We start from the raw sequence: 26,808 nt of genomic DNA on the forward strand, positions 1-26,808 counted from the left end.
TCTTCATTGATGGAAACTTGAATGCAAAACTGTTCAAATTTAACTGATTTTATGAAATTGAAAGGCTGTCTAGCTTTAACCAAAATTGTGAAATCCTCATTAAGAGGATCACCACCATAAAACGATTACTGCTGGGGGCATCGTGGCTCAGGTGGATAAGGCGCTGTCCCATAAATCTGGGGACCTGGGTTTGATTCCAGCCCGAGGTCATTTCCCGATCCCTCCCTGTCTCTCTCTCCTGCTCATTTCCTGTCTCTACACTGTCCTATCCAATAATAATAAAGGTGAAAAAAGCCAAAAAAAATCTTTAAAAAAAAAGATTACTGCTTCGTACGTTCTGCGCTTCATTGAGTTCACCACTGTGATTTTGTATAATATGAAAAATAATGTAACACACAGTATTCCAGTGTAGCAATTTGTCAATATTAAACAGCCAGAGAATAATTTATAGTTGGGAATCTGCACCTGAATAGCTTTTACGCTCTGTTGGTCATCTACTAGGTTCCTCGAGATCTTGTTTCCTGTCAGACATTTAGGAAACTAAACCTGTAACACCAAACATCTCATCTCATCTCATCTCATTATCTCTAGCCGCTTTATCCTGTTCTACAGGGTCGCAGGCAAGCTGGAGCCTATCCCAGCTGACTACGGGCGAAAGGCGGGGTACACCCTGGACAAGTCGCCAGGTCATCACAGGGCTGACACATAGGTGGGGTTTACATTAGACCGTATCAGCGGATCATCAGATTAACGTTTTTAAAACGATTAGCGTGCACACGGCAACACCAATACACGATTCGCGTGCACACAGCAACGCCAATACACGGATACGCTCGGCTCCGCAGGCATCCTGCGCTCTAAATCACTCCGCCCTGAACAGCGAGTGCCCTCTGGAGGGTGCGCACTCCGGCCCTGCGCAGCTCACAGAGCGCGCGAGTGAAGCGCACGAGCAGTGATTCGGGACTGAGCCGCTGTGTGTGTGATCTCAGTGCATGTCGGGCATGTGTGTCACTTACCACTTGCAAGTGGAAGGATGGCAAGCCTAAAGACAATCATAACTACACAATGGGCAGTATTTGCATCAGTATTTGCAGTATTTTCATACTTTTATACTCTTTAATGAAAGGTGATACAAGGCGGAAGTCCGCGCCGTTTTTCAGCAGTCGAGTCACATGACCAACGCCAGCGACTCACGAAGGTGGATGTCACAGTGACGTTGTCCAATGACGACGCCAGCTAGAGGTCAGCACAGCGTATCCGCGTATTCTCAATGTTTACACAGCACCGGACCAGACACGATCTGGATTGAATACGTGGACCCTGGCGGATTCCCGTTTCCAGGCGTTTTAATGTAAACGGACAGTGCATCCGCGAAGAAAACGAGACAGATACGGTCTAATGTAAACTTGGCCATGGACACAGACAACCATTCACACCTACGGTCAATTTAGAGTCACCAGTTAACCTAACCTGCATGTCTTTGGACTGTGGGGGAAACCGGAGCACCCAGAGGAAACCCACACGGACAACATGCAAACTCCGCACAGAAAGGCCCTCGCTGGCCATGGGGCTCGAACCTGGACCTTCTTGCTGTGAGGCAACAGTGCTAACCACTACACCACCGTGCTGCCCAACAAACACCAAACATATTCCTGGAGAATAATTCATAATCTAAACAAACATACTTGAAGCCCGGTCCCACAATACCTATAACTATCACTATAACGATAACTATAAATAAATCGGTCCCCTGTGGTTTATGTGGTCGGTGCTCACATCAGACCGATAACGATCCCTATAGCCCAGGCCTGGGTTTATCCGTATCACTGAGATTCTTCTGGAGCCACTTTTCCAGACCTGGACCTGATCCAATAAAACATCTGACCAATCAGGTAATTGTTTACATGTGGTGATGTCTGAGAACGTGCCATTTTCCCCGGGCATCTTTCTACATCCTTGTTGCATCATGAAGTCACGGAATACGGATTCACGGAAAATAAAAAATATAATACAAAGCATAGATCTTTTATTCACAGGTATGTGATTTATTTTCCATGAACTATCAATAGTAAATTAATAATAAACATAAATGCAGGCAAGATTTTGAACTTTAATGTTTACACAGCACCGGACCAGACACGATCTGGATTGAATACGTGGACCCTGGCGGATTCCCGTTTCCAGGCATTTTAATTTAAACACTGTGCATAATTATGAACTTTGGCAGTCCCAACATTTAATTGTTTTAGACTTCTTAATTTTTTTTATCCGTGATGCATCAGCCGTATGAAATCGGTAACCAGTCTGTAATATACTGAAACATCCCTGACCAATCCGTAAATATTAGCACCCATGATGCAGCCGTATTAAAATCCAAAACCACTCTGTATTTTGTATCCTTTTTTAAATTATATTTCCATAATCCGTGACTTATCCATATTATATCAACCACTGGAGTGTGTGGGTTGTTTTGAAGTCCAAGCTGTACAGTACGACCCGGAATAATGTGCTACTACTTGGAAAAAACTTCCATGACTATTCCTAAGTTGCATGTGTTTATTTCCCTGAGTGCCAGGACCAAGCGATATTATAGTTGTGGTGTGACTGCTCCAGGCTGGAACTAAATTCAGGCAGAGGGGTAGTCAGAGTTGTAGTTATTGGTGTTGTGGGACCGGGCCCTTAATCCGGATAAACAGGAACCTGTAGGCTTGGGATCAGAAATAAAATCTGCATTAAGCTCAATCTCCAGGTTTGTTGACCTCTGATTCCATCTAACGCATTAAATGATTTGTCAGTGTGTCTCTTTGGGGACCCTACTTCAGAGGCTTGCCCTAACCTCTTAAAGCCCAGGGTGCTGGGAGGTGTGGCTCATCTAGACAGACACACCCAAAATAGTTCTACAATTATTAGGTCAATATACATAATCTTGGGATCTATGGATATGTAAGACTTCAGAAAACACATTTCCACTATCAATAACATTGTCACTGTGTATGTCTCTGGGGAAGCCATGACCTAACGGTTAGAGAAACCGCTTTGGGACCAAAAGGTTGCTGGTTTGATTCCTGGATCAGCAGGACTGGCTTAAGTGCCCTTGAGCAAGGCACCTAACCTCCAACTGCTCTGGCAAGAGTGGTGGCGTACCTTGTGTCTGGTTAGCCAATGAAAAACTGATGGTGTGATTATTAGTTTGGGCATTGAACCCGACCGACTGACTGCTTGAGTAAGTTGTGATAAACCAAAGGAGGAATTTCCCTTTTTTTTTTTTTTTACTTTATTTTTAAATCCTCGTTTAAAGTATATTCTAGATAGCACCACGATAGCAATGATCCCATGGACAAAGATGTCACTTTTTCATTCAGCAACTCCTTGACTACAACTGGACAAAAAAAAAAAAAAAAAAATATATATATATATATATATATATATATATATATATATATATATATATATATATAAAGAAATACCACAAAGTACATAGATACATCAAAAGTTTTACTAAGTATAGAACGTACCAAAACAGCACATTTATTTATTTATTTATTTATTTATTTTTACTGGAAGTCAATGATGGTAGCGTCCTATTGGACCTGGTACCAGGTCCATTGTCTTTTTAAGAAATTAAGAAAATCTTCTACTTCTAATCTTCACCAAGCTTGAACCCTTAACCATCCAAAGAACCCTTTTTGTGAGGCAGTAGCCACTGTCATCATGTTGTAAGAATGAGCGTAATAATATTGCACTGCGCATTCGCATGAGCATTACAATCACCAGAACGGCAAATCGTGAGCTCACGATATGAAAAGTTGATCTCACGTTATCAAAGGTACACAAGAATGAGTGGTGAAGCCACGATGTCATCGTGATGTAAGAATGAGTGCAACAATAGCGAAACTTCATAACCAATCAGCACTTATCCTGATCAAGTTCGATTACCCGTTCTACTTCTTGATAAACTTCGGAACCAATCAGAACCAGAAACGAAATAAGAGAAACCTTGTTAGTATCTACAAGCCCTAATGCTGCTCACAGCTTGGTGAAGCTTGTAAGAGAACATGTATGCTATATTTACTGTATGGATATGGGATCAGAAAACTATTTTATTTATAAGCCGTAGCCACATGGACCCATCGGGTACCTATTTTAATTTAAGCCGAATAAGAAACCATTTGGGTTTCAGTTTGTACCACATTCACCCCATGAATGTTGGTTGTTTTTTTGCAGTCATGATGCAGATTCTAAGACTGAAGAGAAAATCCTGGACTGTGGAGACACTGTATGGGGCATGGCGTTTGGGCCACGTGTCTCAATCCAGGCAAAATATTCCCAACAGCCTGTAGAAGACCAAAAACTGCTGCTAGCAACAGGCCTGAATAATGGGACAATCAGGGTGTGGGTCGTTTCCACTGGTAAGTTTGTTTGTTTTTTCGCAATAGTGTAAGATAATAGTTATCAACCTTGTTTTCAGCTCAAACTCCAAAGATCTAATAACATACCGTATAATCAGTGTGTATGTTTAGCTGGATCATGTGGGTTAGATTTGATCTGCAGACACTGGGTTTGTCTTCACTTGGTGTGAAAGGACTTTGTACTCAATCACACTTTACATAACAATGATGCTTATGTAATCTTCATTGGTTTATTGAATACATACCAGGGCTTTGAACCAGAATTTTTTTTCCTATTGGTTTGTTCCGAACAGAAACAGAATTTTAACGTTTCCAGTTTTGGGTTCCACCATTAAATAGACATTCCCGAACCGGTTAGAACAAAAAAATTTCATTCCCGGAACGGTTAATTACGTTCCCTGTCAGCTGTTTAACAAATGGCTATAAAATTATGTCTCTGTCTCATCCAGCTTAAGCCAAATGTAGGCTAATTCTATTACAACCTTCATTAAATAAGACAAGAAATAATTCAAAACAATTATTATTTCAAATGTTGGCGATTTGGATTCTCAGTATGCCTTCCCATCTACACAAACAGAAAAAGTGCCAGAAATGAAAGATAATTCGTTTAGTGTGTTACCAAAGGCTAGTCAGGCCCTATGCATTGATAGGCTAACAGAGGTTAACGTCATTTAATGTTCGCGAGCCTCTCATTAACGTGGACAAATATATTGATATCGTGTTTGAAATTGACGTTTTTGAATAACGATAGACTGCAATATTTACCTCTTATTTAAGATGTGGAGACGTGATAGTAGTCCACCCTCCCGCTCTCTCCATTCAGTCAGCGAACGTCACACAGGAAGTGAACCCCAGCGGGTCATAGAAACTTGCGCAGGAGAAGAATGACTTTTTTTTATTTGTAGGCTACGGAAACTTTGAGGAACGAAATAAAAACCGGTATTAACCGGTTACCATTATTTTTAATAAGCGTTTCTGTTCCGGAACATAAAAAATAATAAAGTTTCTGGTTTCGTTTCTGTTCCATGTGAAATAGAAAAAGTTCCTGGTTTTCGTTTTCGTTCCTTGAACCGGTTCAAAGCCCTGATACATACAGTACACTGTATACACACACGTACAAAAACCACACACTGTTATCAGGCCACTTGTTCTTCTAACACTGTCTTCACTTTTAGGAAAGCTGCTGTTTAATCTGACTGGCCACGAGTCAGTCGTAAGAGATTTGGTCTTCACGCCAAATGGGCGTCTCAGTCTGGTGTCGGCCTCCAGGGACAAAACTTTGAGAGTTTGGGATTTGGCAAAGAAAGGTGATTTTATTCATCTCCATAAAACAAACCATGAATAACACAGAATGGTATGTAGCTTTATATACAGTGAGTTGCTAGTTTATTATTATACTCCCGCTCCAAATGAGGGGGAGGTATACTGGTTTACCTCTCTCCGTCCGTCCGTATCTCTGTATTTCCGTCCGTCCGAAACACCCTTTTCCTCAGCAGCCACAAATCATAGCCACTTGGTACCAGACTTCACCTTGGGGTTCTATACTGTGTAAACCATTTTCAGGTGTGTCGCACATCAACTTCCTGTTTACCGACTGAATGTATTTACGAAACATATAGCATGGATTTACAAAATCTTCACAACACTTTCCTCAACAACTACAAATCACAACTGCTTGATATTTGGTACCGAACTTCAGCTTGGGGTTCTATACCGTGTATACTGTTTTCAGGTCTGTCGCACATCGACTTCCTGTTTACCGACTGAATGTATTTACGAAACATATAGGGTGGATTTTGACACCATTTCAAGAAGCAAAATGCTATTTCAGAATGACACTTTACCAGGATGCTATTTGAAATCCCTGGGGAGGGACATTACTTACTTGTTTCGGGGTTCAATATTTCTTGAAGTCAACATTCATAATAAGTGTCCTATTCCTTCAATTGCTTGCATTCTGATATAAGTGAGAGTGGGGGATACGTAAGTGAGCAGTAGCTCACAGTTGATCTTGTTTATGACATGAATACCTACTATGCTAGAGACTCAATTCGATAGGATTATACACCATCAGAAATAGGGGTACAGTTACAGTACGAGTCCATTTCTGTTCCCCAGTGTACAATCTCCACTAACGTACCCCGAAGGGCTCATTATTGGACCTCAAGGAAACTGTGTCCTTTTTTGAGGCCAAAAACATACATCTACAGTGGTGCTTGAAAGTTTGTGACGACTTTGACTAAGATCAGGACTTTGACTTGGCCATTCCAAAACATTAACTTTATTCTTCTTTAACCATTCTTTGGTAGAATGACCTTGTGTGCTTAGAGTTGTCTTGCTGCATGACCCACCTTCTCTTGAGATTCAGTTCATGGACAGATATCCTGACATTTTCCTTTAGAATTGGCTGGTATAATTCAGAATTCATTGTTCCATCAATGATGGCAAGCCATCCTGGCCCAGATGCAGCAAAACAGGCCCAAACCATGATACTACCACCACCATGTTTCACAGATGGGATAAGGTTCTTATGCTGGAATGCAGTGTTTTTCCTTTCTCCAAACATAACACTTCTCATTTAAACCAAAAAGTTCTATTTTGATCTCATCCGTCCACAAAACATTTTTCCAATAGCCTTTTGGCTTGTCCACGTGATCTTTAGCAAACTGCAGATGAGCAGCAATGTTCTTTTTGTAGAGCAGTGGCTTTCTGCTTGCAACCCTGCCATGCACACAATTGTTGTTCAGTGTTCTCCTGATGGTGGACTCATGAACATTAACATTAGCCAATGTGATCGAGGCCTTCAGTTGCTTAGAAGTTACCCTGGGGTTCTTTGTGACCCCACCAACTGTTACACGCCTTGCTCTTGGAGTGATCTTTGTTGGTTGACCACTCCTGGGGAAGGTAACAATGGTCTTGAGTTTCCTCCATTTGTACACAATCTGTCTGACTGTGGATTGGTGGAGTCCAAACTCTTTAGAGATGGTTTTGTAACCTTTTCCAGCCTGATGAGCATCAACAATGCTTTTTCTGAGGTCCTCAGAAACCTCCTTTGTTCGTGCCATGATACACTTCCACAAACATGTGTTGTGAAGATCAGACTATGTTGATCCCTGTTCTTGAAATAAAACAGGGTGCCCACTCACATCTGATTGTCATCCCATTGATTGAAAACACCTGACTCTAATTTCACCTTCAAATTAACTGCTAATCCTAGAGGTTCACATACTTTTGCCACTCACAGATATGTAATATTGGATCATTTTCCTCAATAAATAAATGACCAAGTATCATATTTTTGTCTCATTTGTTGAACTTGGTTCTCTTTATCTACTTTTAGGACTTGTGTGAAAATTTGATGTTGTTTTAGGTCATACTTATGCAGAAATATAGAAAATTCTAAAGGGTTCACAAACTTTTTCAAGCATCACTGTATGTTCTCAAGCAGTATATAAAGGGTACAAATTAGTACCTTGGAGGGTACTGCATCAGTGACAAGCCGTTGTACCCCTAAAGGTACAATAATGTACTCAACTTCTGTGAAATGTTACTTATTACCTTTGAGGAATCCAAACAAGTTATGATGTTGACTCGGCGAGCTAGGTAATGTGTGACTACTGAAGTGATGCCTCTTGGTGTAAAACTGACTTGTTTCGTATTTTTTCTTCAATACCTAATTTTATGGATTGTTGTTATAAAAAAAAAAGTCAAAGTCCAGGTATTTCCAACCAGCCTCCCATCCAAATACTAACCAGGCCCTTGAGGCACATTGGGCGGCGTCAATCTCCATTTCTATAGCTCTTGGCCTCTCGCCTATTACATAGCAAGGGTTACAGTGGGGTGCTGGTCCTCTGGTAACCATGAGACTTTGACTCCTTACTTGCATCTGTATTATGGTGGGCCTCGATACCGTTGGCAGTAGGTACCATTTTTGTGATGGTCTTTGGCATGACCTGACCACAAGCAGAACTCACAATTTCCAGGTCAAGAGGTGGACACGCTAACCACTGGGCCAACTTCTGCTCATGGAGTAATAATCCTAGGTGGAAATCACTCTGGGGGCATATTGCTGCCACTTAAAAAAAAAAAAAGGCTCAATGAGGCTGTAGCTCGTACCGGCCACTGTTGCTGTGTGTGAGTTTGAAATCCAATCAATCCTGTGGGCGGAGTAGTGATTTTTGTGAAATTGCATATGACCCCTGTGGAGCTGCATCCATGGCAGGTGGCGCCACCTGGTGAACAACTCCTTATTAGAATGGCTTTCGAGTCTTCTGGGTGAGTTTCAGTGAAAAACGTCCCAGCAGTTTACGAACAGTAGTGTTTGGTGTGACGAGTCAAGCAAAATTTTCAAACATCATTAAAATGTTAAATATGACAGGTGGTGCCACCATCTTGACAACTTTTATACATCCCAACCTGGGGAACATTCCATATGAGTTTGATCAAACAAAATCTGATCACTCCTGTTGGAGGAGTAGTGATTTTCGTGAAATTGCACATGACCCTTCTGTAGCCTCACCCATGGTAGGTGGTGCCACCTGGTGAACAATTCTTGTTGGAATGTCTTTAGAGGGGGCGGCACGGTGGTGTAGTGGTTAGCGCTGTCGCCTCACAGCAAGAAGGTCCGGGTTCGAGCCCCGTGGCCGGCGAGGGCCTTTCTGTGCAGAGTTTGCATGTCCTCCGTGTCCGCGTGGGTTTCCTCCGGGTGCTCCGGTTTCCCCCACAGTCCAAAGACATGCAGGTTAGGTTAACTGGTGACTCTAAATTGACCGTAGGTGTGAATGTGAGTGTGAATGGTTGTCTGTGTCTATGTGTCAGCCCTGTGATGACCTGGCGACTTGTCCAGGGTGTACCCCGCCTTTCGCCCGTAGTCAGCTGGGATAGGCTCCAGCTTGCCTGTGACCCTGTAGAACAGGATAAAGCGGCTACAGATAATGAGATGAGATGCCTTTAGAGTCTTCTGGGTGAGTTTCAGTGAAAATGTCCTAGCGGTTTACAAAGAGAAGCGTTTAATGTGACGAGTCACCCAAACATTTCAGACGCCCATAAAATCGTAAATATGACAGGTGGTGCCACTTGACAACTTTTATGCACACCCACCTGGGGAACAGTGTATGTGAGTTTGATTGAAATCTGATCAGTCCTGTAGGAGGAGTAGTGATTTTTTGTAAATTGTGGACGGACGATTGACAGATGATGCTCGATCGCATAAACTCATCTGGCCTGACCTACGGCTGGATGAACTTGAAACCCCTTCACATAATCGCATAAACTGCTCCAAATGCTTTAGCTCTATTCACTCTCTGTTTCTCCTGGCGAATGCGCTAAAATGTCCCCTCTATGATAAAACTCTCCATACTTATATAAATTAATCCAGCACAAGTTCTTACAGTTCGAAGTAATGACTAATCAAGCTAGCTACAGTATTTAGCTAAATTTATGTTTAGCTATTTCAATGATGAACCCCTGGCTAGCTAGCTTTAGCATATTAGCAAGCTAGGTATTTATCATTAGCTAACATAATCTACTGACACCCTGTCATTATAACAGTAGCAAACTTGCTTAATGTCAAGCTAACGCTAATAAGCTAGCTTTAGCAAACACTTTTTTTTGTTAAAGGTGAACTGAAGTCGTTTTAAAACTTGCTTTATGTCTTAACATGTTATTCAATTACGTTTTCGGTTTTAGTAACCTTATATCGTCACTCGTATTGGCAACTAATGGGAATTAAATATTATACTTATCGGCCTATTTGGTTTTTATCCATGTTGAATTTAGTTCGTTTGGTCCACGGCAGGCGTCGCTTACCTGCGCGATCTTCACGAGACTTGTGCGAGACTTCGAAACGTGTCAGCCAGGTGTCAGTGCCGCCATTTTGAAAACCTGTTTTCCAAACGAAATATTGCACAAAAACGAGTTTAAATGACGATTACTGCCGACTTTTTTCAAACTTTCCTGATTTGCTACCAAAACAAACAAAACTTCCGGCTTGATTACATCAGCATTCGAAAGAGGGCGCGCGTCTTTTTTTTTTTTTTTGTGGTCGCTCTGAAAGAAATCAAATTAAAAGTCTCAAATTTGATTTAATAAAAGGCAGCGGCAAAGAAGAAAGAAAGTATTCAGCCTTGATTTAAAAGAACTGAAAGATGCAGGTACTCCGTATTGATTAATGTTGGAAATGCGCTCAGGATAATATGGATTTATCACAAAAACACATGCATGTATTTATTATTTTGAAAACCCACCAGCCGACTGATCTGGCACGTTTTAATTGTGCGACAGTAATGACGTAAATGCCAGCGCGACGGAGTCCTGTCCGAAAGCGGGGTTTTTTTTTTTTACCAATGAGCTCTCTATATAGTCCTCATCTCATCTCATTATCTCTAGCCGCTTTATCCTTCTACAGGGTTGCAGGCAAGCTGGAGCCTATCCAGCTGACTATGGGCGAAAGGCGGGGTACACCCTGGACAAGTCGCCAGGTCATCACAGGGCTGACACATAGACACAGACAACCATTCACACTCACATTCACACCTACGCTCAATTTAGAGTCACCAGTTAACCTAACCTGCATGTCTTTGGACTGTGGGGGAAACCGGAGCACCCGGAGGAAACCCACGCGGACACGGGGAGAACATGCAAACTCCACACAGAAAGGCCCTCGCCGGCCACGGGGCTCGAACCCGGACCTTCTTGCTATGAGGCGACAGCGCTGACCACTACACCACCGTGCCGCCTCTATATAGTCCTCTATATAGTAATTCCCTATAGAGGGGGTAGGGAGTAGTGAACGAGTGAGCAATTTCGGACACAGGGAACGTTGGCGGATGTCGGTCACTTTGATTTCCGCTGTACGTTTTACTTCCGTCCTACGATGTCTCGCACAGGTCTCAACGAATCTCGTTTACGGCCATTGATTTGACATATGGACTGATATGTTACATAGCGTATTTCAAACACTCATAACTTGCTATAGCAGTGACAAAATAGCGATCAAAAATGCGTTCCTATATTTTAATAAAATTAGAAATAGAATTTTGATCATAAAAAAATTGCCTTCAGTTCTCCTTTAATCAGTTTATTTCAACAGGACACTTTGTATTTATACATAACATTGCTAACTAGCTCTACAGAGAGAGGTGTTTGCTGACTAAAAATTAAATACTGCGTTTCCTCATTTTTCCCAATACAGATTAAAAGCAGATTTTGTGATGCAACGTGATAGTAATGTGAACCTGACAAGCGTTTAACTGGGAATGTTTCAGTTTGACCTTTTCTCCTGGTACTCATCTCACCACGGACATGTTTATCCATGTACAGGCATGTCAGCGAACCATGGTACTTGTGTGTGTGTGTGTATGTGTGTGTTGTTTTTTTTTGGGTTTTTTTGGGTGATTGTCATCCAACTTCAATAACAGTTCACATCTTCATTGCTTAAATGTTTGTTGTTTTTATTTGTTTCATATCTCCAGATCCACTGTCCCACGTGCTCACTGGTCCAAACTACTGGGTGTTCAAATGTTCGGTTTCTCCAGATAGCAGTCTGATTGCTTCAGTCTGTAACCTTGACACAGTGAGTAGCTTTATTGATTTATGTTTAATAAGCGACATTGAAATGGAGCTGTATGAGTTGAACTTGTTTGCTAGCTTTAGGAGGAAATTGTGCTTTGTTGACTTAGACTTGTCCTGCCTGAACTCTAAACTTTTCATCAAAGAATGTGTACAGACATGTATGTTGTGGGGACGGGACGGGACTTTTTGTTCTTATCGGAGACTGAACTTCTGGAATGGTGCAAGAACGTTTGCACATAAAAAGTGTGAAGAGACAATGTATGTCCAATAAAACCCCACATTAACATTTACCTGCAATATAAACACACGTGTGCACACACACCAGTTTAACATTGTGTCAGCATTATATTTAGACCAATAGTTAATGCATAAGGTCACTAAAACTAATATAAATACTCTTTTTATTACTTCATTTTAGATGTCAACTCCAATATCAAATTATAACAATCTTTTATGAATATAGCATGAGTTAACTCCAAACATGTTTTCAACTGGGTAGGTACGGTAATTAAATGATATTGGCTGGCGTTGAGTGGTATATCAGATATATTCCATTCAGCTAGCATGATATTGAATGAGTCGAAGACGAGTAGCTGAATGGAATATATCTGATAGACCATGAAAAAAAGCCAGCCAATATTATTAGGGCCCGAGCACCGTTCGGTGCGAAGACCCTATTGTTTTTCAAAGGATTATTATTATTATTATTATTATTATTCTGCTGTGTTTGGCCTTATTTGAGGCATTTCCCATGCACGAAAACTCATGAAATTTGATACACACATCAGTCATTGTCCTCGCTACTCAGCCACAGAATTTTGGCCCCGGGCATGGCCCAGGGACTTCATAGCGCCCCTTTTTCCATTTCCCATTGAAATGAATGGATAGAACTTTGTAATGATGTCATAAGGCCATTTGGAGTGAAATTACACATGGTCATTTTTAACGTACTCCTCCTAGACGGTTCATCAGATTCATGTCAAACTTGGCAAACATGATGCCAAGATATTGCTGAAGTTGAATCGCTAAGGGATTTTTGATATGTTGTAATATGTTGAAATATTATAACATATATGCCAAGATATTGCTGAATGTTGAACTTGATATCTTGTAATATGATTCTGATTCTGTTTAGCCGTTATGGGCCTGTCTGGTATAGCGCCACCAACTGGCCAAGGAAAGAATAGGGTGTAAATATGTGCAAAAAACCCTAGTGCTCGTCCCACCCTTCTTCCTTCCTGTACCTAGTGAATACCGTGGGTTTGTACCGGTGTTTGAATATACTCATGCTTGGACATTGCTTCAGCCCCCCTGACAGTCTGTTCCACAGTTTCACTCCACATACTGAGATGCAATGTGTTTTTAAGGTTGTGCGAGCAAAAAGATGTTTAAAGTTCATTTCACCCCTCAAATTATATCCCCCTCTTTCTGAAAAAAAAAAGTTTTTGAATGTTGACTGGAAGTAGGTTGTTTATTGTTCTAATAATAATATAATAATAATAATTTATTTCTTAAAAATGCATATTCACATAGAAATCTCAATGCTTTTTACAGTAAAAATCATGAAAAATACTCAAAAAAAAGTGATAAATATAAAGAATCATCCCCCAACCCAAAAAAAAAAAAAACCATTTACGGCAAGAAGAAAAAGATGATAAAATGATACTAGTAGCTAATAAAAAAAAAATAATCATGGTAGTTAATCACTTCAACAAAAATGTCTTTAACTTAGATTTAAAACTATCTATTGAAGGAGAGTCTTTAAGCTCAGCAGGGAGAGCGTTCCAGAGCTTCGGTGCTACGACAGAGAAAGCACGATCTCCATAAGTTTTTATGTGCGCGGAACAGCCAAGAGATTCTTCGTAGTGGACCTCAGACATCGAGTTGTAGAGTAATCGTTCAAGAGACAAGTTAGGTATTGAGGTGAGGTTTATACGTCAGTAACAGGATCTTGTAGATTATTCGATCTTGAACTGGGAGCCAGTATAACCTCCTCAGAGTCTCATCTCATCTCATTATCTCTAGCCGCTTTATCCTGTTCTACAGGGTCGCAGGCAAGCTGGAGCCTATCCCAGCTGACTACGGGTGAAAGGCGGGGTACACCCTGGACAAGTCGCCAGGTCATCACAGGGCTGACACATAGACACAGACAACCATTCACATTCACACCTATGGTCAATTTAGAGTCACCAGTTAACCTAACCTGCATGTCTTTGGACTGTGGGGGAAACCGGAGCACCCGGAGGAAACCCACGCGGACACGGGGAGAACATGCAAACTCTGCACAGAAAGGCCCTCGCCGGCCATGGGGCTCGAACCCGGACCTTCTTGCTGTGAGGCGACAGCGCTAACCACTACACCACCGTGCCGCCCGTCCTCAGAGTATCTTGGATATTATCATCAGGCTTTGGTCTTGCGACAACTCTGGCAGCAGCATTCAGGACCCGTTGAAGCTTGTTGATCTCGTAAGCAGGTAAGCCATACAACAGGCTGTTACAGTGGTCCACTCTAGAGGTGACAAAAGCATGGACCAACTTTTCAGCTTGGTCTTGATCCAGATATCGTCGAATCTTAGCAATGTTACTCAAAGCCATAAAAGACGCTTTGCAACAATTAGTAATCTGACCCTTTAGAGAGAGATTATGATCGAAGAGAACACCAAGGTTGCGGGCCTCAGGCTTGGGTGCTATAATTTTATCGCCAACAGCAATTCCAGGTAAGGTAGGTAATGTATTGTTCTATACATGATTTGTACTGTTTGAAAATGAACCAGATCTGTGAGTTTTAGTATTTTTGATTTTAAGAATAAAGGATTAGTATGTTCTCTATAACCAGTGTTATGAATTGTCCTTATGGCTATTTTCTGCAGTGTAGTCAGTGGTTGTAATGTACATTTATAAGTATTGCACCAAATCTCTACACAGTAATTTAAGTATGGTAATATTAGTGAGCTGTAAAGAAAGTGGAGTGATTTGTGGTCCAGAAAGTGTTTTGCCTTACTCAGTACTGAAATGCTCCGTGACAGTTTAGTTTGTACGTGTTTTATGCGGGATTTCCATGTTACTTTATCGTCCACAATTACACCAAGAAATTTATTTTCATGTACCCTTACAATATCAACCCCATCTACATGTATTAGTGCTTGAGTATTCCTTTTACAATTCCCAAATAACATGAATTTAGTTTTATTAAGGTTTAAAGCAGGGCTTTGAACCAGAATTTTTTTCCTATTGGTTCGTTCCGAACAGAAACGGAATTTTAACGTTTCCGGTTTTGGGTTCCACCATTAAATAGATGTTCCCGAACCGGTTAGAACAAAAAAAATTTCGTTCCCGGAACGGTTAATTATGTTCCCTGTCAGCTGTTTAACAAATGGCTATAAAATTATGTCTCTGTCTCATCCAGCTTAAGCCAAATGTAGGCTAATTCTATTACAACCTTCATTAAATAAGACAAGAAATAATTCAAAACAATTATTATTTCAAATGTTGGCGATTTGGATTCTCAGTATGTCTTCCCATCTACACAAACAGAAAAAGCGCCAAAAATGAAAGATAATTCGTTTAGTGCGTTACCAAAGGCTAGTCAGGCCCAATTGAGGTATTTCACCCACGTGACCAAGTCATGTGATGCATCGTTAGGCTGCCATTTTGGACATCACGGCTCGAATCAGTTTGAATGCGAGGAAGGCAACAAACGAAAAACATAAAAGAAAAAGGAGCGAGATGCAGAAAACACCTTCACTATCCAGCGACGTAGGGCATTTACAGGGCAAGCAGAGGGAGAGGTATTTGCAAAAATTGAGGTTAGCAGGCTTAGAGAACGACGTTTACCTGCTTCCACCAGGATTGTTCACTGACGTACGGAAGTACACGAAGCCCTCGTCTTTACCTGACTTCGGCCCACATGATCTGTATACCTATGTCGTTAAAAACCCATCGCCATACACAGGTATTGATCTGAAAGCGTATAAGAGTTTGGATGCCTACAAATATTTTGTGTCAGGCTGGGTAACATGCCTACATCAGCGGGTCGTCCCTGGAGCCGGTGGTCGCCATCTGATTACAGCTAAGGTTTGTTCACATTTTCATTTACTTTCGGTCCTCAGGATAAACAAAATGTTATTAAATGTCATTGAAATAACTTCTTAGTCTGTTGAGACATGGCCCGTTATAAATTTGCTGTTACCAGGCAGTGACCAAGAACTGTATTATTAGGGTCGGTGTAGTTGTAGCAGTGCACTAGCAGCTAGCTGTTAGCACTAGCTAATGTCAACAACAGTAGCTAGTATGTTACTGTAGCAATGTTTACGTTCAGTCATTTGGATGACTGTTAAAACCTTTCAGTCTCAAGTTTTTCCTTTACTGGATTTACTAGTTTACTGAGCTAGCGCGCGCTAGCTCCCCGGCGGCCGGTGCGCGCTAGCTCCCCGGCGGCCGGCGCGCGCTAGCTCAGTAAACTAGTAAATCCAGTAAAGGAAAAACTTGAGACTGAAAGGTTTTAACAGTCATCCAAATGACTGAACGTAAACATTGCTACAGTAACATACTAGCTACTGTTGTTGACATTAGCTAGCTTGACGTTCAAAATGGCGGACACCGGGGCGTCACGTGACCCTGTGACGTCAGGTGAAATACCTCAATACAGGGCTTTCCACAAGCGCCGGCTGCCAGCCATACAGCCGGCACACAATTAAGTCCAGCCGGCTACTTTAATGACTATTATTTTTGTAGCCCACAGGTTCTAAATATTAATTTTCGATTTTAATAAAATTAAATGTTTATCTAACGGACTGACAATAATGTCAAACTGAACCGCACTCATTTAAGTTGTGATTTGCGCTGTTTGTACCGATAATAACCACAAATTCCCCGCCGACTTCGTTGATCCGTGGCCCCGCCATGCGGTGTGTGCGTACTCGGCGGAGGCAGTAGTGTGCGCGCGTGCGCACTCGGCGGAGTTTATTTTGTGTTTAACACCCCCAGCTGGCTACTTATTTGTCATGGCTGGCTAGTATGAGCCTTAGTGGAAAGCCCCGTATGCATTGATAGGCTAACAGAGGTTAACGTCATTTAATGTTCGCGAGCCTCTCATTAACGTGGACAAATATATTGATATCGTGTTTGAAACTGACGTTTTTGAATAACGATAGACTGCAATATTTACCTCTTATTTAAGATGTGGAGACGTGATAGTAGTCCACCCTCCCGCTCTCTCCATTCAGTCAGCGAACGTCACACAGGAAGTGAACCCCAGCGGGTCATAGAAACTTGCGCAGGAGAAGAATGACTTTTTTTTATTTGTAGGCTATGGAAACTTTGAGGAACGAAATAAAAACCGGTATTAACCGGTTACCATTATTTTTAATAAGCGTTTCTGTTCCGGAGCATAAAAAATAAAGTTTCTGGTTTCGTTTCTGTTCCATGTGAAATAGAAAAAGTTCCCGGTTTTCGTTCCTTGAACCGGTTCAAAGCCCTGGTTTAAAGATAATTTGTTCCTGTCGAACCACTTCTTTAATTTAGACAGTTCTGCAGTGATAAATAAAACAAAAGAGACTGGCTAGGATATAAGGAAATTCTACAACCCAGAAAAAGATGGGAGCTCCGCTTTTAGGCAGTGCCTAAATCTATATATTACTGACCTGCCATCATTGTGCATTTTGTTGCAGACATATGAAAACTCTGCATGCACACACACACACACACACACACACACTGCAGACACAGGAAAGCTGACTTAAGATTACAGCATGAGATAGAGATAAGGAGGAGACGCATGTATAGTTATGTACATTTTCACACCACAGAAACACACACACACACACACACACAGTCTTTGTCTGTCTATCTCTCATCCGTCAAGCAGTCATGGCATTTGCAACATGCACATCACCTTTGAACATTTGATGAATATATGACATGACTATTTTATTGGGTGGCGGGATGTCCTGGTTTGCAGAGCCACACGTGTGAGGGCCCGTCAAGGCCGCTAATGGCTTTAATTAATTATTATTATTATTATTCATACACATTCCTTTCAGGTGTTCAACGCGTCTTTCTCTTTCAAAATCTTCCATATTTAACGAAGCAAACCTGGCGGCCATGTTTGTTTAAAAATTGTCACAGTCACTTGCTAGCGTGGAAGTTTTACATCTCCAACGTGTGACATGTTGTCTTGACGATGATGCGATATCATAAACCATATTCACCATTGGGTAGAGTGACGTAATACACATAGGATAAGCGATATGCTAACAGTATTGCATGCTATCAAACCAAATGAATGAAACCCGCTAGAAGGGAATAGAACACACGTTTTTATTCCACCGAAAACGTGTCCTGTATGTATAATAATTCCTGATGTTTCACTCCGATGATGTCACTCCCAGTGTTTTCCCGCTGACTAGATGCGTGTTGTCAAAATAGTGAACGGGTTCAAAATTAAAATTCTTTTGATTAACTTGCACTTGTGTGTGTGTGTGTGTGTGTATATGTGTCCATATAATATAAAGAACATTACACAGTATTGCAAAGATAGGAAGTTTATTTTCTCGTGTTGAAAACTGTATCACTCGCTTGCTTCGCCAACCAAATGAACGAAACCCGCTAGAAGGGAATAGAACACGTGTTTTTAATTCCATCGAAAAAGTGTCCTGTATGTATAATAATGTTTTATATTGAATCATTTTATTATACTATACATCGCTTTTTCAGTCAGTGAATTTAATATACAAATCAGCAAAGCTAGCTCCCTTCAAGAACAGTCGATGTTTGTTTGTTTCTGACTGGACAATGTCCTGTGCCCGAACAGAATGTTTATCTCTGGAGCCTTCGATCCTTCACCTTTGTGAGGAACCTGAAATATGATCACGAGCGCTCCATGGTGTCGTGTGATTTCTCTGCGGAAGGAGCTCTGCTTGCGGTTGGGTCCTATCATGCTGCGACAGGATGGTGGCTGGACCTGTGGGATCCCTACACTGCAGAATGCCTGATTAAAGTGGAGTGAGTGAGCCAGTCATTAAAGGAGTGGTTTGTCATTTTTAAGTCCGATGAGGTGAATCATACCTGCAATGAAGAAATGATTAGCCTTTACTTTCATCCCATTTAAGCCACTCTATTTTTCTGTTTATAGACACACTCAGCGGCCACTTTAAATAGGAACTTGTTCTTGATTCTAAGATTCCTGTTCTTGGCTGCAGGAGTGGAACCCAATGTGGTGTTCTGCTGCATGCTGAGATGCTTTTCTGCTCACCACGGTTGCAAAGAGTGATTATATGAGTTACTATATCCTTCCAGGCAAAAAAGCTCAAACCAATCTGGCCATTTTCCTCTGAGCTCGCTTATCAACAAGGCGTTTTTTTTTTTTTTTATTGCTTTATTGGGCATGACTTCTCACATCAAATTACAAAAATGCAAAAATCTCATCATTATCTCATTATCTCTAGCCGCTTTATCCTTCTACAGGGTCGCAGGCAAGCTGGAGCCTATCCCAGCTGACTACGGGCGAAAGGCGGGGTACACCCTGGACAAGTCGCCAGGTCATCACAGGGCTGACACATAGACACAGACAACCATTCACACTCACATTCACACCTACGATCAATTTAGAGTCACCAGTTAACCTAACCTGCATGTCTTTGGACTGTGGGGGAAACCGGAGCACCCGGAGGAAACCCACGCGGACACAGGGAGAACATGCAAACTCCGCACAGAAAGGCCCTCGCCGGCCCCGGGGCTCGAACCCAGGACCTTCTTGCTGTGAGGCGACAGCGCTAACCACTACACCACCGTGCCACCCAATGCAAAAATCAATGAGCAAAAATAAATAAATAAATAAATAACTGACAAGAAAGCCACCCAAAGGGGTCGGCACGAACGGGACCCGAAAGTACCCATGCGAGGCACCGCCCAAATAATTAAAACTATGTATAAATGAATAAACACAATTAAAGTAAGCTAAAAAAGAGCAATTAACATGATACAGATATTAAACTCTAACGATGACAAGGGCACGATCTCACAAACGACCAAGTGCACGGCCGATCAACATCGAAAGTGTTTTCCAGAAGGTGGAACAAGGTTTGCCTGACGTAGGTTTGAAAAGAGGTCAGAGTAGAAAAACAGATTTTAGGGGCATAGTTACAAGTAGAGTTCCACAGTTTGACAATTCTATTAAAATAGGAAGCCTGAAAAGTAGACGTTTTGCAGGAAGGAGTCTTCAAATTTAGCGAGTTGCTCTGTCTTGTACGGCCGTGTGACACAAATGATACAAAGTTATGTACCGTACATTTAGATTGGTATGTCTGTACAAACATTTGTAAAAAAATACAAAGTCTTTCAGTTCCCTATCATACGCTAATGGTAGAAGATCAAGCTTAAAAAGCCTGTCCTTGTAGGACATCTCACCTACGCGAGATCTTAAAATCCAACGCGTGGCCCGCCTTTGCACCCACTCTATTTTGGCCATCAGATAGAACTGGCTGGGCGACCAAACCTGGGTCCCAAAATTGAGTTGTGACTTGACGTATCCAAGATAGAGTGTCCTTCTAGCTGACATGTCCGTTAACAACCCACACTTTCCACCCACAGAACTGTCCCTCACTCACTCGATGTTTTTTATTTTTCGCACCATTCTGTGTAAACTCTCTAGAGACTGTTGTTTGTGTGTGAAAACCCCAGGGGATCAGCAGTTTCTGAAATACTCTAATCAAACCAGTCCATCTGGCTCAAACCAACAACCATGCCACAGTGAAAGTCAGTCATACTTTGAGATCACAATTTTGCCCGTTCTGATGTTTGAACGTTGTGAACATTAACTGAAGCTCTCGATTTGCATCAGCGTGATTTTATGCATTCTGCTGCTGTCAAGGGATCGGCTCATTAGAGAACGCCATAAAACGGCGTGTGTATACAAGTTGTCTTTTGTTGAGCTGGAGGTGGAGCTTATTTCAGGGCCAGAAAAATGTCATCAAAAGCCTGTAACAAAGAAACTAGCAAGATAATCTTCTGAATCAGTTTGTTTTCTGAGGTACCTTTTGAAATGTGATTTATTACAATTCTCGAAAATATTTTTAAAAATACAAACTACACCTTTAACCTGCACTAACCAGACTCATTGGAAACGGAGGTGACTACATATGGTCCTAACGTTGATCATGTCTATATCTTCATCATGACATTACCTTAAATAAAAGAGATATGTTTTTTATACTTATTGAAAAAGCGATAATCTTTAACATGGGCCTGGTTCCAACCCGAATTGTTGATACTATTAAATCACTTTATGACTGATGGCTTGATTGTGCTTCGTTTATTTTTTTTCCCTCTGTATCACTTTCTCCCCAGGGACTGTGATCTCTGTGCGTGCAGAAATGACAACCTGCTGACAGCTTTGGCGTTTTCTCCTGTGTCCCCTCATCTGGCTTTCAAAGACTATAGGTGAGGCATCTTTATTAATAACGCAGGAGCCACAGCTTTATCGTTATATACGGATATACACAGCACAACAGCCTTGTTTACTCTTGGGTTTTAAAACGTGACTTGAGTGACTCAATCTCGTCGTACGTGATCCGATAGCTGACTCGGTGCTACGCGCCTCGTCGACTATCCGCTCATGTACGACTCGATTTCATGGAATAACTGTTAAATATACACACAGTCCTGTCTTAGGCACATCTAAAGAAATGCTGTTGACCAAAAACAGCTTAAAAATAATGAAATGTTTCAACATTTTAAAAAAATATTATATATAGTAATCAGTAAGCATAATTAAATGAAACAAAGTCAATATTTGATGTGAGACGACCCTTTGTTTAAAAAAAATTAAAAAATAAAAATGGTAGTCTCTGGTACAGTGAGCGCAGTTTGATAAGGAAATAAGCTGTAGGTTTTATAAGCATCTTGCAGAACCAGTCCCCATTGCTTCTTAATTTTGCACCAAAACCCAGTAGCCTTCATTATGTTTTTTAATCTGAAAAGTGTACTCTTATGGAATACGCTGCTCAGATACACTACCGTTCAAAAGTTTGGGGTCACCCAGACAATTTTGTGTTTTCCATGAAAAGTCACACTTTTATTTACCACCATAAGTTGTAAAATGAATAGAAAATATAGTCAAGACATTTTTCTGGCCATTTTGAGCATTTAATCGACCCCACAAATGTGATGCTCCAGAAACTCCATCTGCTCAAAGGAAGGTCAGTTTTATAGCTTCTCTAAAGAGCTCAACTGTTTTCAGCTGTGCTAACATGATTGTACAAGGGTTTTCTAATCATCCATTAGCCTTCTGAGGCAATGAGCAAACACATTGTACCATTAGAACACTGGAGTGAGAGTTGCTGGAAATGGGCCTCTATACACTTATGGAGATATTGCACCAAAAACCAGACATTTTGAGGCTACGTTTACATTATGTCGAATCAGCGGATCATCAGATTAACGTTCTTAAAACGATTCGCGTTTACACTAAAACCGTTAGCCGTGCACACAGCAACACCAATACATGGATACGCTCGGCTCCGCAGGCATCCTGCGCTCCAAATCACTCCGCCCTGAACAGCGAGTGCCCTCTGGAGGGTGCGCACTCCGGCCCTGCGCAGCTCACAGAGCGCGCGAGTGAAGTGCACAAGCCACGATTTGGGACTGAGCCGCTGTGTGTGTGATCCCAGCGCATATCACTTACTACTTGCAAGTGGAAGGATGGCAAGCCTAAAGACAATCATAACTACACAATGGGCAGTATTTGCATCAGTATTTGCAGTATTTTCATACTTTTATACTCTTTAATGAAAGGTGATACAAGGCGGAAGTCCGTGCCGTTTTTCAGCAGTCGCGTCACATGACTAATGCCAGCGAATCAGGAAGGTGGATGTCACAGTGACGTTGTCCAATGAGGACGCCAGCTAGAGCTCAGCACAGCGTATTCGCGTATCTCAATGTTTACACAGCACCGGACCAGATACGATCTAGATTGAATACGTGGACGCTGGCGGATTCCTGTTTCCCGGCTTTTCCAGGTGGTTTAATGTAAACGGACAGTGCATCCGCAAAGAAAACGAGACAGATACGGTCTAATGTAAACGTAGCCTGAGTAGAATTTAGCTAGAATAGTCATTTACCACATTAGCAATGTATAGAGTGGATTTCTGATTAGTTTAAAGTGATCTTCATTGAAAAGAACAGTGCTTTTCTTTCAAAAATAAGGACATTTCAAAGTGACCCCAAACTTTTGAACGGTAGTGTACAAACTTTTTTTTTTCCTGTAACATTTAATTTTGTCCTGGAAAATGAACGAACGTTTGGAACTCTAAAATGTTTTTGTAATGTTCTGACTCAATAATGTAGAAGTCATAAAATAGAAATCTATAAAGTTTATATGAAAAAAAAAAAAAAGGTAGCCTAAGACTTTTGCACAGTACTGTGTGTAATGTACATGTGGGATACAAATACAGTGTTGCATGCTCAGACACATCTCCAGTATGACCTCAGCACGTGTATCCGGTGCTGTTCCTTACTCCTTTATGCAAGACTTTCTGGAAATTTTTCGACAGGGCGTTACATATTTGGGACATGGAACAAGACAAACTGGTTTTGGTGACGGATCGTCAGCGGGTCAGTGGATTGTGTTGCGCGTTTCACCCACGAGGCAGCATCATCGCTACAGGGTAACTGCACAACGCAATATCACAGTAACTCCGACAGACCTACAACACGTTCCTGTACATGAATAATTACTCTTCAGTGTGTGCGTGTTGCATTCTGGGGATTCAGTCTTCACAGCGATTCATTTGAATGACAGTAACAAGAAATGTGTCAGCAAACGTGTTTCTTCATTTTATGACTTTAAAAGTTGTCTGTAACCAAATCATGTGAATTCTGATTTGAGTCCTATTCCTAAACTTTCACTTTGCACCTTAAAGCAAACAATAATAAAGGATTTATGCTGCCATCCAGACAATCTTTTCAGGGAAGGCCTTCCTTCTTTCAGCAAGACGATGCCAAACCGCTTTCTGCACATACTACAGAGCCATGCAGTTTTAATAAGAGTCCAGGTGCTAAACTGGCCTGCCTGCAGTCTAGACCTGTCTCCCATTTAAAACATTTTGGTGCATTATGAAGCGCAAAATACGACAAAAGGAGACCCCGAACTGCTGAGCAACTGAAGTTGTGCATCAGGCAAGAATGGGAAAATATTTCTATTTCAAAACTGAAGCAATTGGTTTCTTCAGTTCCCAAGCGTTTACAGTGTTGTTAAAAATAGAGGTGATGCAACACAGTGGTAAACATGCCCCTGTTCCAATTTTTTTTTTGAAACGCGTTGCTGACGTCAAATTCAGCATGAGCATCTCGTCTCGTCGTCTTCCGTTTTATCCGGGGCCAAGTCGCGGAGGCAGCAGTCTAAGCATGGAAGCCCAAACTTCCCTTTCCCCAGACACCTCGGCCAGAATACAGAGGCGTTCTCAGGCCAGCCGAGAGACATAGTCCCTCCAGCGTGTCCTGGGTCTTCCCCAGGGCGGCATCCAAAAGGCATCCGAAAAAGATGCCCGAGCCACCTCAGCTGATTCCTCTCGATGTGGAGGAGCAGCGGCTCTACTCTGAGCTCCTCCCGAGTGACTGTGCTTCTCACCCTCTCTCTCAGGGAGCGCCCAGCCACCCTGCAAAGGAAACTCATTTCGGCCGCTTGTATCCGCAATCTTGAGCACATCTTAAATAAATAATATTTCAGTTTCAACAATTGGTCTGTTGTCTTTGCACCATTTTCAACGAAATACACAGTTTCTATGACTTGCAAATCATTGTATTGCATTTTTGTTTTACACAGCGTCCCAACTTTTTTGGAGAACATAGTTATAAACAGGAATCGTAGTGGAATATTCATTCTCATTAACCATGTAAACTGCTTTGAAGTACTGTCTTTCAGAATAAGGGCCAAAACCGGAATATTTGGAAACATTATCTTGGCATGAAAACATTAATTTAACGTCCCTATATTTATACATCGTTCTTTTCTCAGGGATCCCAACAGTAATTGAAAAAAAGAGAGGAATGTAAGAAACTATCAGCAGGGGTTAAGGGGGCTGCAAGCCCCCTGAAGCTGTTGAGATTTTAACATTTAAAGATGCTGTAGAACACATTTTTTACATAGATTTAACATAGAAAAGCAACAGAATTTAACAATGTGTATCTATTTGATGCCATATTTTGTAATCAATGACATAAGTGGCAAAAAAAAATTGTTATTTATAAAAATTAGATGAAAATGTAGCTTTGAAGAATATACTACTTCTAACCCGGACACTGTTCCGCTATCTCTTTTATGGACGATATCTTTTTTCCACGACATATTCAGGGCTGTGAAATTGTAAATAAGAAATCTGAGGAAAAGGGGGGGGTCTGGGGCCCGCAGGGTCCCAGACACCAAGCCATTTTAGGTGTTATATGGTGTATTCTGAGCATTTCCTGCAAGTAAAAAATTGATCTCAAGTAAATATTTGACTAGTCTTGGTCTTCATTTTGCCATATAAAATAACTATCAACAGTTTTCTCTTTTAAAATGAAAGATCCATGTAAAATACCTTGAAATATCTAATAAGTGCCTATGTATTTTATCTCTTAATCAAAATAAAAGTAAAGTGTAAATAATTTAAAGAAATGTTAATAAAAGAACTTTGATAGGCCTTTCAAAATGACTTTGTGAAAAATCATGCTCAATATTTAAGTGAGAGATACCTGTTGTCTTCCAAATTACACTTAATTCTTGTATTATGTCCTGGCTTTTTCCAAGAATCTGTCACAATGTCTCTTGTCTACAGAGCAAAAGTTTAAAAAAACCTAACGTTTCTTATCTAATATATTATTTACATCTTTTACTTCTGGCTCCTTCCATTCCTCTTTGCATCACTCCCAGCTATTTCTTTCAATTCATCTTTCAGTAAGGCTATTAGTTATTAGTTCTATAGTATTTGCATTTCTCTATTAAAGCTATTTACAAAATGTTCATAGTCTGTCAAACAGCATCTAATGAAAGTCTTTTTCTTTTCTTTAACACCATCTCTTTGTTTTGCAAACTTGTTCTTTTTCATCTTTTCCTTCAGTCTGTCTGTGTGTTCTTTTCTAGCCCTCTTTGCATCTCTCTCAAACACCTCCTTAGCTTTCCTTTTTGATGGCATCTTAACTATGTCTGATCTTGCACCCTGTAAGTACAAAATTCACGTATGCAGTGCCAGGTCACGCAATAGCTATTTTTAGCTCTGTCATGGACTCCTGAGCAGCGTTGCCAGATACTGCTGACGTTTTCCAGCCCAAAATATGTTCAAAACCCACCAAAATGCACTTGAAGCCACCCAATCTGGCAACACTGCTCCTGAGTCGCAGTCAAGACGTGTTCCATGCTCAGCTGGCATAAAACTCCACGAGTCCGGCTGTATTGAGCTGCCGGTCTCGTGCAAGGCGATTAAAACTGACTAGACCCCCACCCCCCAATGATTTTTAATGCAAAAATAGACGTTTTGTGAAGATATTTTTCGCGACAGAATCCACGGAAATTTCACAGCCCTGCATATTGAATTAAGTTCAACGCATTAGAAACAAAAGCACGAACGGAGTTAAAACACATTTTCTAGCAAATGGGCGCAGCCTATGGGCGCAGCCATAATGTTTTCTCGTTCTATCGCGTACAATCTCGCGGTGTTTACATCAATTTAACTTCCGAGTGTTCCCGAATGTCAACGAGAACAAACGAAGCTGACAAAAACATCGCTAAACAAGCAAACCAAATCAGAATGTATTCTGCTGGTCATTTTACTTAAACATATTTTAACGGATATACA

General features: G+C 41.2%; 1 protein-coding gene across 1 annotated transcript in view; it reads left to right on the forward strand.

The window, feature by feature from the left end:
- The window catches only part of wsb2 (WD repeat and SOCS box containing 2), a 40,306-nt gene that overhangs the window by 12,904 nt on the left and 594 nt on the right, over positions 1 to 26,808 (forward strand). Inside the window, exons 3-8 of the mRNA XM_060907433.1 lie at positions 4,225 to 4,409; positions 5,585 to 5,716; positions 11,882 to 11,982; positions 18,792 to 18,982; positions 21,326 to 21,418; positions 23,530 to 23,643. Coding sequence (XP_060763416.1) covers positions 4,225 to 4,409; positions 5,585 to 5,716; positions 11,882 to 11,982; positions 18,792 to 18,982; positions 21,326 to 21,418; positions 23,530 to 23,643 — 816 coding nt within the window. The remainder of the gene's footprint in view (positions 1 to 4,224; positions 4,410 to 5,584; positions 5,717 to 11,881; positions 11,983 to 18,791; positions 18,983 to 21,325; positions 21,419 to 23,529; positions 23,644 to 26,808) is intronic.

Source organism: Neoarius graeffei, chromosome 24, assembly GCF_027579695.1.
Source record: "Neoarius graeffei isolate fNeoGra1 chromosome 24, fNeoGra1.pri, whole genome shotgun sequence".
Classification (NCBI taxonomy): Eukaryota; Metazoa; Chordata; class Actinopteri; order Siluriformes; family Ariidae; genus Neoarius; species Neoarius graeffei.